Source organism: Panthera leo, chromosome A1 (genome assembly GCF_018350215.1).
Source record: "Panthera leo isolate Ple1 chromosome A1, P.leo_Ple1_pat1.1, whole genome shotgun sequence".
Lineage (NCBI taxonomy): Eukaryota > Metazoa > Chordata > Mammalia > Carnivora > Felidae > Panthera > Panthera leo.
Window position 1 is genome coordinate 89,813,453 of NC_056679.1, and position 14,990 is coordinate 89,828,442.

The 14,990-nt window shown below is 40.5% G+C and overlaps 2 protein-coding genes across 5 annotated transcripts in view; one reads left to right on the forward strand and one right to left on the reverse strand.

The window, feature by feature from the left end:
* The first annotated feature begins 484 nt into the window (after window positions 1-484).
* Window positions 485-1,992, forward strand: SCGB3A1 (secretoglobin family 3A member 1). The gene is made up of 3 exons (XM_042905425.1): window positions 485-581; window positions 1,235-1,524; window positions 1,848-1,992. The coding sequence occupies exons 1-3, from the start codon at window positions 527-529 to the stop codon at window positions 1,869-1,871; spliced, it is 369 nt and encodes a 122-aa protein (XP_042761359.1). The 5' UTR covers window positions 485-526; the 3' UTR covers window positions 1,872-1,992.
* Window positions 1,993-10,483: 8,491 nt separating this feature from the next.
* Window positions 10,484-14,990, reverse strand: part of CNOT6 (CCR4-NOT transcription complex subunit 6) — a 76,964-nt gene continuing 72,457 nt past the window's right edge. For 3 of the 4 annotated variants that reach the window (XM_042932347.1, XM_042932338.1, XM_042932356.1), the window contains one exon: window positions 10,484-14,513. In XM_042932347.1, coding sequence (XP_042788281.1) covers window positions 14,301-14,513 — 213 coding nt within the window. In that variant the 3' untranslated portion in view covers window positions 10,484-14,300. The remainder of the gene's footprint in view (window positions 14,514-14,990) is intronic. The other variant, XR_006200694.1, reaches the window with a different exon arrangement.

Genomic DNA, 14,990 nt, shown 5'->3' on the forward strand with positions numbered 1-14,990 from the left:
ACCAGGAAGGTGGCCAGAAATGATGTTTGACCTGGGTGGGCTTGGAGTTTCCTCTCTGCCTCTCCAGGACCAGAAGAGCTAGGAGGACCCCCACTGCATGCTATTTCCATGGTCTGGCAGCAGGAGGAAGGACTTGCCCCTTCCTCAACAGGGCCCACAGCAGTGCTGGAGGACCAGGTGGGGTCAGAACAGAGAGCTCTCTGCAAAGGCAACATCCTGGGTGGGCCTTGTGTGTACAAAGCATAGCCTACATTCCTGCTCTCAATGAAGAGCCCAGCCCTCTGGTCCAGGGGCCCTGCCAACAGGAAGTCCTTGGGCCCTGGGTGTGTAGCAGGGCATGGGTCTCCCAGGGCCCACCAGGCTGAGGAGGAAGTTGGCTGGGGCTCTACTAGCTGAGCAAACAACACATTTCTCAGGAGGATGAGGTGGGTGAGGCCCCAGCCTGGGAGAGGGGTGAGGACAGGGTATATGAATCACAGCGAGGCCTGTCTCTCTTCCCAGGAGCAGCCACTGAGCTCAGTCCACCATGGAGCTCACGGCCACCTTCCTGGTGCTCTGTGTGGCTCTGTTCAGTCATCCTGGTGAGTGCCTGCAGGACTTAGTTCCCAGCTCTTCTCTATGGGGCCTTGGCAGAGGCTCTGGTCGGGTCCCCTGTTGCCCCTGCCTTGGGCACCAGGCCACTCCTCTGCTTACCACCTCCTGGGCTCTTTGTCCCTCTGGACAGGATGTCCTGCTCCTTCCTGGGACTTCAAGGTCCTCTGGGGTCTGCCCTGCCCCAGCCCTCAGACTTCCTTTCCTATTCCCATCATTCCTGTTTTCTTCTCTTCACCCAACACCAGGCTGTCCAAGCCTTGGCCAATGCCAGTGCTGGCCCTGGTCGAGGACTACCCATCTGCTCTCTGCTTCTTCCTTCAAGGCACAGCCCAGGTGTCCCCTCATCTGGGAAGCCTGTCTTGGATCCTACTCAGAGCTTTCTTCACCTCCCTCCACCCTCGAGCCATCTTGTATGTCCCTCTGTCCAGCTGCTTGCTTGCTGGGCCACAGCAATCTGCTTACATGACTGCCTCTCCCAACCAGCAGAGGACTCCTCAGGGCTGGGCCTCCCCCAACTCAGACAGGGTAGCTGTCAGTGGGTGGTTAGGGGAGCATGCACAACCTGGAGGAGAGAGGCCCTTAGCAGGTCTCCATAGAGGCCCAGTCCAGACAGAGGGCTCTTCTCTACTTGTGTTTGCAGCTGCCACTTTCTTCATGGACACAATGATCAAGCCTGTGGCCTCAGCTCTGACCGACCTCAACCCTGCTGTGGAGGCTGGGGCAGAGACCCTGGCTGGGGCAGAAGACATGACTGAGACAGCAGCTCTGGCTGGGGCAGGGGCCATGGCCAACCCCCTTCTCAAAGGCTTCAGCCCCCTGAAGTTCATCCTGACCATCCTGGGGATCCCAGTGGAACATCTCATTGAGGGTTCCAGGAAGTGTGTGGCTGAGCTGGGCCCTGAGCCCGTGGGAGCTGTGAAGTCTCTGCTGGTAATGTGGGCACCCTGTGCACCCTCCCTGTGAAGGCAGTCCTCCCCAGCCATCCTCCCAGAGTGGAACGATCTGCTCCTCAAAATGCCACAAAGGCACCCCAGTCCCATGTCAGGGAATCCTCATTGCTGGCCCCCAGAAACAGGATGTCCTTGGTTGGGAACCAAGTTGACCACATACGAATGGCAAGGGGGCTGCTGAGGGCACTTGGGGGTAAGGTATAACCCTGTTGGGGACTCTGTCCAGAGTCAATCTGTGCCCTCAAGTGCCCAGTGGCAGTAGGATGGAGGAGAGCACACTCAAACTTGGCTTCTCCTTTCCAGGGGTCCCTGATGTACCTTGGCTGAGCGGAGGCTGGAGTATCTCTGCCTGGGGACAACGATGCTGCCATCTGTAGGCTGGGGACCTGCTGCCCAGCCCTGAACATCCAGCCTTCCTTCCCCTACTCTCTCAATAAACATGGATAAGAGCAGCTTTGAGGCTGATTTCTTCTTGCCTTGATACCAATGCCTGTTCCTCCCCCTGCTGTAAGTGATGGTGCTAAAGGGGCCTGCAAGGTGGGATGGTCCCTACGCCTCAGGAGGTACACCATGCCCCAGATTATGTGAGGGTGCGTGCCTGTGTGTGAAAGACACTACTGACATTTGGCAGGTGACTCAGAGCCACCAATTAAAGGTGATGGGGATTGGACAAGTATTAGAGTTAGTTAAAATGGATTTTTCCCCCACCTGTTACACTCCACAATTGTTAATGAAGCATGGGAATTACCTAATCCTTGGAAATCAGTGAGAACCCTCCAAAGCTAGCCATTTGTTGCTCATATTTGAAAGTTTTGTTATCTTCCCTCTGACAGCTTTCTTTCCTGGAATGGAGCAGGACTAAGGGAAGACTATGTCATGTTTGGTTTTTCTCTAGGTTTCTGGTAATTTATTACTGAAATAATTTAGTGACTTTGGGTCCTTCCATTCTACCAGAAGACCCACCATTCCTGGACTGATCCCCAGTGTTGTGGGAAGGTGCCCAGAGCCTGAATATTGATGTCTGTCTTGAGGGAAACTTCCCAGAAAACTCCTTTTTGATTGATAAATTATAACTCCAGGAAAAATATAACTCTGCTTCATGCTTTCTGGGAAGGGTTCTCCCTGGTTTGACTATCAACTCACCGTGGACAATCGAATCCACTTGTACGTATTTTATATGAAAACATGGATCTGGCTTTTTTTCTGTTCCTATTTTGACAAGGACATTCAGGGCTTTAAATGGGGGGGGGGGGCGGGGAGCGGCTGTATTTTGACAAGTTTACACATCAACCTAGAAGAGGGGAGGCAGCCACTGGGATCCAGATTAAATTTAAATCTCTAATCAACACCATTGCCCCCAAGATTCTCAAGGATTCTGAGTCTTTGTGTAAGGCTCTGGTCTGGACAAAAATGAACCAATAATTAGATGAATCATTGTGAATCTCTGGTGAAGAAAGCAGTGGGGACATGACCTGACCTGAAATGACCACAAGCCAATTTCTGGGGACATTACATATGTTCCTCAATTAATGCACTAGATTAAATTATTCAAGGGGATTACTGGAAAAACACCATTCTACTACAGGAGCTTTTTGGAACTGACAGGGGACTTGGGGGTTCAGGAAAGGACCCCGTCCTGAGATGACCCTGCTACCTTCCATCTCTGGAGCCTTCCCAGGCAAACACTGGAGGGGAAATCACAAAACTCCCTGGAAGAGGGAGTTCATGAATTACTTGAAACCCCAAGCCTAACAGCAATAGCTAGCTAGCTTCCTCCACCCTGCAGATTCCTGGGAAGATACCAACCATAATCCCAGGGAAAGAAGGAATATGGCAGAAGGCTAGATTTCCTTAAATATCCTACTTTGTGGGGCACCTGGGTGACTCAGTCGGTTAAGTGTCTGACTTTGGCTCAAGTCATGATCTCAATGTTCATGAGTTTGAGCCCCGCATCAGGCTTGGTGCTGACAGCTCAGAGCCTAGAGCCTGCTTTGGATTCTGTGTCTCCCTCTCTCTCTGCCCTTCCCCCGCTGGCATTCTGTGTGTCTCTCTCTCTCTCAAAAATAAATTAACACTAAAAAATTTTAAAAAAATCTTTTGCCCATTTGACTTGGTAACTATATAAATATTTTACATGATTCTAAAAGACCAAATAAAAAATTTTTAAGCACTCTAAAAATTGAAATTATAAAAAAAGAGGAACAAACCTAACTTTATTTCTCATGGTGGTATAAGCCCCAAAGAGTACTCCAGGGCACCTGGGTGTCTCAGTCTGTAGAGCATATGACTCTTGATCTCAGGTTCATGAGTTTGAGCCTCACGTTGGGCATATAGATTAGTAAAAAAATAAATAAACTATTCCAAGTAACATGAAAATACAGTAATTTAACTTTACATTCAGGGTGGGGGGGGGAGTAACACCCCAAGAATGAGAACAGTAAAAACAATCAAGTTTTTCTTGGTGGTGGTGTTGCTATATTGAGGCTATATCTGCATATTCTGTGATATGATGAATGACTAATTACCTGAGTGTTATTGAAGAAACTTGAGATTTCTGGCAAAGTGGAAAGAAGGTGCTGATATAAGATTATTAAGGTTCAGTAAAAACTTTAGGGCAGAAAGTAACAATTATAATTACCTGGTGTGTTTTATCTTCAGAGGAAAAAAAATCTCTTATCTCTGTCCCCTGAAAATTTCTAGAAACTCACAAACCCAGTAGCAATGAGAATCCTCACACCTGGATTGTGGCCTCTAGACACCATTTCTCACTGAAGGAGCCAGGAGTCTTTGGAGAAATGGCTTGTTCCAGAACCTAGAACATCTTTTCATACCAGAATAGAAGTAAGCTACTGAAGACGACCAGGATGGTGCCAAAAAGACACAGGGAACAGTCTGAATAAATCTCTCACTGGCCAAAAATGGGGTAATCTGAACGTCAGTAATGGTAATAAGTGCAATGGATGGCATTAATCAAATATGTTTAAACTGTGTGTTTTTGAAACAGAGAGAAAAAAAGTAGCCTGTTTGGTAACATTTTGAGGACACAAGAAAATCAGTTCATCATTCTGAAAACCGAAAAATATTTCAAAATACAAAGTTAAGAAAAATTTAAAAGACAACTGAGAAATTATGCAAGACACATTAACCAATGAAGGGTAAGCATCCTGTGTACATAAAGAACTGTGAATTAACCAGAAAAGGACAAAGTCCTCAATAGGCATAAAATCATAAGAGAACCTGAAATAGCAAAAATATGTCTATTAATAAAGGAACGATAAACAGAAACACAATGACATACCATTATACCCACCAGAGTGCCAAAAACGAAGTTGGAGAAAAACAAGCATTGGTAAAGTTGTGGAACAATGGGAAAAATCTCATAAACTTCTGATTGGAGAGTAAGCAGAAACACTTTGGACAGGAATGAGCATATCTAGTAAAAATCACATGTGTGCCCCCAACACCTAGCAATTCCAACCTTCTAGAGAAGCTAGCACACAGTGGCACCTACCAGAATGTTCAGACCAGAATGTTTTTAAGGGTTGGGGGAAGGAGAAAGAAGTAGAGTGTTCTATACATGTCTGTTAGGTCTACTTGTTTTATGTGTTGTTCATGTATGCTATTTCCTTGTTGATCTTCTGCCTAGTTGTTCTTGAAAAGCAACCCTAAACTTACCAAGATACCAACAAATTGTTCCAAATTTTTCTTGTAGTTTTAGTGGCCAACTTACAAAATGTGATTACGATTAAAATTTGTTAGAAAATGTACAAAAATCAGCATTCTTGGCTTGTATCATGATACAACATAAATTTTTTTGTATCCATCTGTGAAGGTCACAAATACTTTCCTTGGAGTTTCAATTTTTGTTCACTCATATGCAGCTTGATACTGGTGAGAAAATGTGTATCATACTGATATGGTTTGCTTTTGATTACTGAATATTTGGCAAGCATTCCTTTCGTTGCAAGATAACCTTAAATTGGTATTAAAAGAACTGTAAGCCATTGTTAAAATTTCTTCATAATTCAACCAATGAGCTACTATTAGTAAAAGAAGACAATATCATTAAATTGTCTTCTGTCTCTCTGAATAGTCTTAACTGGTGATGGTTCTTTGATTTGAAATTATATACACTTATCAGCTATGACACTTTTCAGTCTGTTTCGGAAATTTCAATAAGCATAAGGTGAAACACAATAAAGGAAATCAAGGCTTATAAAAAAAATTCCGATAAACCCAGATTTTTAACCTAACATAGCTAGAGTACCATCTGTAGTGACAGAAACAATTTTTCTTCGTATCTAGAAGAAAATTTTTGGCAGATGTAAAAGATGCAAAAATATCTAGGCTGTAAGTTTGATTTTAGGCCGAGAATTCCCATTTCTTGGTAAATTTGGAAGTCCGCTAAGAAATAGCATACACTAAGTATTAACTGGTTAGTGCCTTTTATATCACAAAACTCCTCTAAAGCTAGTAAGTACTTTCAACTTTTCAAATATTGAACCAATTGATCTTTAATAGTATTAGGAAGATCTTGTATTCTATAGGTAACTGTTGGCATAACTGAACGTATTTCATGTTTGTAAAATATTGTCTTCATTTTATAACAAAATTTCCAAACAAATATATTTTTATACCATATCTCCATTAAAAAATTCTTTTCCTGTGGAAGAATACAAGCCCTTTTATAGCTGGCCAAATCTACAAGCGCATATCCTATTATAGTTAGAAAAAAACGAAAAACACCTTTCTGTGGGACTTTCATTTCAGGTGATTAATTTCATCTATTATTCTTTTTTGACTGTTAACAGAACACTGAATTCAGTAAGTATTTGAAGAAAATGTATCTTAATGTTCACTTTATTACCTAACAGAGGTTTTTCCTTTTCCTCTGGTGCAGTAAATTCCAATTGTCATTCATTATGAAATTCAGTGACACACTCACTTTCTAGTCTTTATTGGGACTCGCTCACTTCTATTTATATCACTACTGACTTTAAATTTAGTAATTTGACCATAGTTTTTTAAACCAGAAAAATAATTTATATTAAAATGAACAAAGGGATCTCAATTACTAATGATTTACACAGGCACAGTAACTCCTGTTGCCAGCATAAAGAACTCAAACACATCTTAGTGTTACTTTGGTTAGTAAAATAGGGCAGAAACAGTTCTTTGACATCAACTGGTGAAGTGTTTATTATGTCTAACACAATACAGTGGTTTCATATCTTACACAATGTGTCAGATACAGGGAAATTTGGTCCTATCACAATAGGGTTTCATTTAACAGAAAAACATTTTAGTTCCAGTCACACGAGCCATGTTTCAAGTACTCAAAAGTCACGTGTGGCCAGAAGCTACCAGACTGAACACAGGTCTAATCCTCGGTGTGAGGGGATACTTACTTGGGTTTGGAATTTTTGGATTCCTTCCATTTGTTATGTGTTGCTGTATTAAAGTATCTTAAAAAAAATTTTTTTAATGTTTATTTTTGAGAGAGAGAGAGAGAGAGAATGAGCAGGGGAGGGCAGAGAGAGAAATAGACACAGAATCTGAAGCAGGATCCAGGCTCTGAGCTGTCAGCAGTCAGCCCAACCAACGCAGGACCCGTGAACCCATGAACCCATGAGCCGTGAGATCATGGCCCGAGCTGAAGTAGGACGCTCAATGGACTGAGCCAGCCAGGTGGTCCTTAAAGTATCTTTTAATGCCTACTAATTACTTAATTGTTCAGTAGAGAGACACACTGGATCTATTTTGCAGACTAAAATCTGCATGAAAAATAATGTGAAATGTAGTAAAGCGTAGCTTGAGAAACAAAATTGTTTGCCTAAATGTTTCGGTGAGGTCAGTAAAGGAAAAAAAACAGGTTGCTTTTGAGGCAAACACGTCTCTTACATGGAGTCAGGGTTTGTCTAATGAAAGTAAGGAGTGACTGAACAAAACTTGCTTTTCACCCACAAATGAGGAGGGATAAATCACGGTTCTTCCTAATTCTATTTCCTGAACATTTCAAATTCTCCTTTCTTTCTTCTCTTCTCTTACTGCCCCGCAAGCCATCCTCAGCTTACAGACCACAGCAGAAGCCAGTTAACTAGTTTTACTGTTTTTTTAATTTTTTAAATGTTTTTATTTATTTTTGAAGGAGAGAGACAGAGGATGAGCAGGGGAGGAGCAGAGAGGGAGGGAGACATAGAATTTGAAGCAGGCTCCAGGCTGTCAGCACAGAGCCCAATGCGGCGCTCGAACTCACGAACTGTGAGATCATGACCTGAGCCGAAGTCGGACGCTTAACCGACTGAGCCACCCAGGTGCCCCTAGTTTTACTGTTTTAATCCACCCTCCATAGCACTACTACAGCAGCCTTTCTAAAACATAAGACTGGTAATGCTGCTCCTATTTAAAACCCTTCTAGAGGCACCTGGATGGCTCAGTCCGTTAAGTGTCCAACTTCGGCTCGGGTCATGATCCCAAGGTTTTTGAGTTTGAGCCCTGTGCCTGCTTCAGGTTCTGTGTCTCTCTGCCCCTCCTCTGCTCACTCTCTCTCAAAAATAAACATTAACAAAGGTGTTAAAAATCCTTCTGTGGCTCTTTATCACCACCTACAGAGTTAAGTTCACCACCTATGGCTCAAGGTTCCAAAGGCATCTACTGTGTCCCAGCCACTCACTAGTGCACTTCCCACTGAAAGACCCACATGTTCTAAATCCATTCTATTCATAACTATGCACCTTTCACAAAGGGTTTTATTGTAGCTATTATTCACCTGGGAAGTAAGTTCTTAGTCCTTCAAAACTAGCTCTAAGGTCCCCTCAAGAAAACTTTATAGGCTCATGTACACAGAGATTTGCTCCCTCCATGCCTGGTGTACCTGTAGCACATGTTACGTTGGATTATAATGACCAAAGAGCAACTTGAAGTCAGAGACCAGGGATGATAAATCTGTATTTCCAATCTTAGCATAATGTCTGACAAGAAGAAATTTCAAATGAGTATTGATGAGTATGGTGACCAAGAAAAGTACATTAAGAACAACTCTGATTCACCAAAATGGACATAGGGCTCCCACTATCAGGCCTGTTCAAAGTTACCACTAACAAGCATCGTATCAATGAGGAGAGAAGGTTCTGCTAACTCACAAAGCTCAGAGTGTTGAGCATATACCCCTCACACCTATGTCACTGCCCTGAGAACCAGCCACCTGCATCAGCAGGAGTATTAAAAGGAAAGCTTTGGTCATGCCATCATTCCTTTTCAGTCTTTAACAGACCAGGTTTTCAAGAATTACGTAAAATTGCAAAATAGATACTACAAGTGGGTTTGCCATGCAGGGTAGACACGGAACTCACAGGGTTGAAGGACTGGTGGATATGACATTACGACACGGCTGTGCTGATGGGCTCCTTGGGGCCTGCAGCTTACTCAAAGTGAGTGCTAGGATGGCCTGAGAACTTTTGAGCCTGCTCGCCTCTGCAGAGTCACACTAGTGTAGTGAGCAAAATTTCTTATGACAGGCCCAAAATAATTGAACAGCTTTTGAATATTAGAGTGATCTGAGGGTTGCAGTTCAAGAAACTTTTTAAAAACTGACATCTCCTTACTTACTTGATTAAAAATGTTAATGTTGCTAAAGAAACCACAGAAAACTGGTTCACAATCCACCTTGTAATCCACTAGTTTTCCCAGTTCCTACAGACTGGTCAGTTAGAGTCATTTGGAGAGCAATCCACTTTGAACATTTTATGTTTTTTATTTGGAAGAAATTAACTTAGAGAAATGTTTCTCAACCTCTCGTAAAATTCTAGTAAAAACTATTTTCTGTATGATTCTTCTAACACATAATGTTTACTGAAGTTGTCTTTACAGTACTTGTGAAAGCTTATTTTTTTATGTTTATTTATATTTTGAGAGATATGGGGGGGGGGCAGAGAGAAAGGGAGAGAGAATTCCCCAAGTAGGTTCTGCACTGTCAGTCTACAGCCCCCACGTGCAGCTGGAACTCACCGAAACCTAGAGAGGGACACTTAACCAACTGAGCCACCCAGGTGCCCGTGAAAGCTTATTCTAAAATCAATTAAAATGTGAATACCTAAATAACACCCCAAATTGGGAATTCTCCGTATATACATGTTACCTAGAACCCACAAAGCTTTATTCTAAATATGTTTCACTTCATGTTCCCTTAGGTACTTGGTTCCTCTAAAGAACATAAACTAGAATTTATAAAGAAACACGGGCATAATACTTCATTTACTTTTTTACACACTTACTTCTTGACAGTTACGAGGAACAAGACTTTTCTGTTATAGACAAAATTACATATTAAGGATTAAGTAGAAAATGCCTACTTTAAAAACTGGACAGTCTTGGCAAATGCTCATTGTCATCTGATTTTAAAGGACTTTTTCTAGCATACATAAAAACTCACATGTGTTATCGAAGTAGTTCCCAAAAAGCAAATGGGCTTTTTCTGAAGAGCTGGGAAATCCCATCTTTAAAGCATATACATACAATAAAATAACACACATGAAAAGCAAACTATCTAATGAATTAGTATAACCCCACCAACACAATGTTTGTTACCGTGTTTAAAAGCATTTATTTAAAATACGTCAAACTCCTTCCAAAAAAGACGGAAGACACATGAGCCTAATTCTTATATTGAACGAGGTATATTGGTAACAACAACAACAACAAAATTCCTAAATGCAAATGGACCATCAGTTGCCCAAATATCAAACTGAACTTTGGCAAAGATAGGAGTGTTATACAGAAAACACAGTCAGTACATGGTCTCCCATATCACGGCCCATTCACTCACCCTTTCAGAGGATGACTTACAACCCTGTCCCAGACGACTCAGAATTTTAATCATATGGTCTGCTAACACTTATTCTTCTCAAACCTCAGTACTACTACAAATTACACTTTTAAGATATTTGAAACAGATATTGAATTTATTGGTTGGCTATGAGTAGGAAAATACATCAGTAAAGAAAAGAGACCCTGTATATAAATATAATACTAGCTAGTTACAATTTGACCAAGAAGGTTCCACTGAAAAGAACAGTAAAAGCCCTTGTTACCACCAGTCCATAGGTACATATTCAGTTTCCCATGACCCTTATCAAAGAGCTGCCTAGGCAAATGCGACATTCTTCAAGCTTAGTGCAGATAATGTGCTGGGTTCTGTTACATGAACGGTAAACACAAATTAGCCCAGTGCATATTACACAAGATAATGTACTGTGAATAAAGACTAGATCTTCTATTTTAGACGCTACTTCAACATACCGGTTATTAAACTTTATGTAACCAAAAAGAAGAGCCAAGTGAACATCTTAAAATACTGTTTCTGAGTAGGGGAGAGACACTTGCTAAAGGTGTTGTTTGAATTATCTGCAGCATTTGTATGGAATACTCTGATAGGTTCATTAAAAGAACAAACTACTGTAATTGCTTTGCCTAGGTTGGCTTTTGTCTTACAGATGACATGACCCCAAGACCTTAGAAGTCACTATGGAAACGAATTCCATGAATTGAAATAGTAAAAACTGGAATACTACAACTGGAATTTGTCACTGAAAGCTTGAATCTTAGAAAAGCTTTGAAATTTTAATTTCAACATTTAGAAGTGCATTCCACCCAATTTAATAATGTCCTTAGGTTTCAAAGTGCTAACTCAAAATAAGTTTTCCTGGCAGTCACCAAATCAAGAATGAAAACACATTCCTTGGAGATGTTCCTTGCCTGTCTTCTAGAACTATTGAAGTTTCAATCAACAATTTCTACAACTTTAGTTTAAATTATGCCATAAGTTAATTTTGATGAACATTATTTAAATTCTCAAAGCATAAATAATTACCAGTAATACGGTAAAATGTACTTCAAGAGATTTACAAGGAATTGAGTGCCTCCAAATTTCTGATCAGTAAAAACAGAAAACATACCCCAAAATTCTCTGTAAAACATTCATAAAATGGATTTATCCAGCAAGAACACTGAAATTACATTATGGCAACACCACGTTAAATATATGTGTTACAGAATTTTGAAAAAAGTCTATACTGTGAAAACATACTAATTTTTATTGCATTTTAAGGAGTATGGATTATTGGAAATTACTCAGGACACAGAAAAGATTTAAAACACAAAACCTTGCTTAACAAAAGTTATCAGTCTATTTTGGTGTGACTATTCAGTCCCTGCGGACCCAAAATATTTCTTTCTCTTTTGAAGGTGACACTTGTAAATCTACACCCTTGGTTCAATTTATCACTAGATGGAGAAGCTGTTCAAACTGGCCCACAGAATGCAGTGTGCCCAGAAGAGGCAAGAACAAATAGTTGAGACACAACAGGCCCTCATATCTTACTATGCTGCCCCCAAATTCGAATATATTGTAGACAATAACAAATACAGATGAAAACATTTTGTGTAAAGCTCAAACCTTTAGCATCTAACAAGTGCACTCTAGTTCCAGCATCTACAAAAAGAATACATCCTCTGTTAACAAATACAAATGAGTAAGTGCTTCTCCCCTCCCCTGTCCATAAAGCTCTCTGGACCTGTTCTCACGTAATGCAGATCATAGGAAAAGCAGTTCCCTTGCCTCATCAGTCCAACCAGCTCCAGCTCGCCCTCGCTGGAAATTGTCATGATGCACGTTACCAACACAGTGTTTAGGAAAAATGAGTAAACACACCTTTTATTCACACTTTACAAAAAAATAAAACAAAACAAAACAAAAACCCCATAAAAAGTTATGCATTGGTTCTACATCAGTAATACCAGCTTTCCAATGTACTGATTATAAACTGGATGTGTTTGGTGTCAGCACAACTTAAAACAAAAAGCAAAAAATAAAAAGTCATCACAACAAAATCTTTAAAACCCTCAAAGGAAAAACCAGGTCCCAGACAAAGATTCAAGATCAACACCTTTTGGAAAATTCTTTAAAAAAGAAAAAAAATCATTTATTTAAACAGCATGTAATTTTATTTTCTCTTAAAAACAGAATAAGCACATTTAAGTGCTGAATATTTTTCATAAAATTTTAAGTCATTATCCAAAATGACTCATTCTCTGTATAAAAATTAAGAACATCTCAACGTTTTTTCTTAATGCTCACATGGTGTCCTTTTGCTCCCCTGCCTGCAGTTGAAACAAAAGCAGTTAGACCACGTTCCCTCTGAATTCATTTGACTTTTGAGAGAATGAATGAATGAGAACAGAATACATACAAGTTACCTTTGCAAAGTTAAAAGCTGGCTTTAATCTCTAATCTACTACTGGCACTATGGGCAAAATACAGGGTACAACAGAACCTTTATCTTGGTTGACCTACTAAAATGACTCAGTCACTTTATAAATGATCTGAAGAATTGTCGTAGGGACCTGTTTTGAAAATACATCTCATTTATACTGTTTCATAAATGGAAAATTATTTTCTTTTTTTTTTAAAAAAAGGAATGATTAAAAAAAAACACATGGAAAACAAAAAGAATTCACATGATAGTAGTATTCTGGGTGACGAACAGCACTGTGCAATGACAGACACCAAGAAGCAGTGCTTGGGTCTGGTGAGCAAAGACCCAGGGACCCACCCTATGAACATGTTCCAAAATGGGATATTCAATGCTTCACAATGGAAAAAAAGCCACAGCTCATACAAAAGCATTTTCATAAAATTCCCACAAATGTTAAAACAGTATTTAAAAAATATAAAAGAGGATGCACAGATTTTCTCTGCATGCACAGGCAGTGCTTGGTGAGAACAAATTTAGGCAGGCACAGTGGAGATAGGACAGGAAGTGTCTCAAAAAGGAGTTAAGAAGCTGTATCCAAGCAGCTGGAATTTTTTAACTTAAAAAAGTTAAAGATTAAAAAATATCAGAATGTACATATATCAACCATTACATTCAGTCCATAAATGCCTACAGATCATTCACTGCTCAGCTTATCTGTCCTGGTAGATAGTTTTTGTAAAAACCCAGGAATTCATGAATAAGTTGCCTCTGGTCTGAGAAAATGTCCAAAGCTTTAAGCAGATTTAGATTTAAAGAGCAATGTTCTCAGTTTAAAAATAAAGTAGTACAAAAGGGCTAACAAAACCCTAACAGTGCAAATCATCAGCAGAGAAAGTCTGTTGCAACTTCTTTTACAAGCTGGCCTTTATAACACATGAAACAGTAAAAAAACTTAGCCTTAGTTTACAATACAATCATTTCCAAATCTGAATTTTTAGTACAAAATTTCATAAATCAGGTCTTCTGTGGATCATATACAATCATAAAGGCTAAATTCAAAGTCTCTATTTTACAAAGAAGTCTGAAAAGGGAGGGAGTAGAGTATGGAAGAATGGTTTCTGGATGTTATTACTGGCCTCAAAAAAGTAGTGCTACAGATTTCTGTGCAAAGAGAATATGCTGTTTAAACATTTTCCTATTTCAAGGCATGAAAATATTACATTGGATAGAAGAAACAGGAAAATTACTTGTAACAAATTAAAGATAGGTGTAAACACACCGATCCCTGTCTAACAGTATATAAAGCATATTGGGCTCAGAATTTGTCTGTTGCTAGCACCTGGCTTTCATACGATATCCTTATCAAATAATCAAGATCGAAAATTCAAATCCTCAAGGAAAAGAAAACAACAAAACAAAACCCTGGTGGCCATACCTCACTCCCCCACATTCAGATTTTATGAGTTTACAAGTGAAATTGAGGTTGTCCTCTGAAGGTACTTGACTACCTCCTGCCAGGGAGGTGAATGCCGTTGACTTGGGGCAGGAAAGGCAGTAAGAGCTCCAGTTGTGCAAAAAGTGAGAAGTGGTCGGAGGGGATGAGTGGATGTGGGCAGCCGCTGATGTTATTCTCAACTAGCCAGTGGTGGTCCAGAGGTCCCAGGATGCCTAAAGTGTTCAGCTGAGGTTTAGAATAGAAGATGTAGTCAATTATACCCTGAAAAATAGAAGGAAAAAAAGATACAGCCTCACATAAGAGAATACTGAAACACTGAGAGCTTTTAAGACATACCCTTACAGTCATGTTTGGTAAACAAAGAAAGTGGCTGGCGTGTGAGAGGTAGGAAGACATAAACCAAATTGTCCCCCAAATGTCCAATCTAGCAGAATGAAGACAGTTTAGGTAGGAATAATAATCATGCATTCTTCCTCCTTTCTGGACTTTTTAGAATCTTTAATGAGACCTACAAGATCCTTCATGGTATGGCCTCTGCTTCTCTGCCCTAACTTGATTTGTAGTATTTTCCTATGCTCACTACCCTATCACCACACTAGCCTTCTTTTTTCCGGGCGGGGGGTGGGGGAGACATTCCTTGAAGATGCCAAGCTCTTTCTTGCCCCAGGGCCTCCACATATACTGTTCCTTCTGCCTGGAACACTTTCTTCTTTCTACATGTCGGTTGGTTCATTTCTT

Coding starts and splice junctions, on each gene's coding strand:
- SCGB3A1 (XM_042905425.1), top strand. CDS start 527: ATGGAGCTCACGGCCACCTTCCTGGTGCTCTGTGTGGCTCTGTTCAGT. Junction 582..1,234: donor GGCTCTGTTCAGTCATCCTG/GTGAGTGCCTGC, acceptor TTGTGTTTGCAG/CTGCCACTTTCTTCATGGAC. Junction 1,525..1,847: donor GAGCTGTGAAGTCTCTGCTG/GTAATGTGGGCA, acceptor TCTCCTTTCCAG/GGGTCCCTGATGTACCTTGG.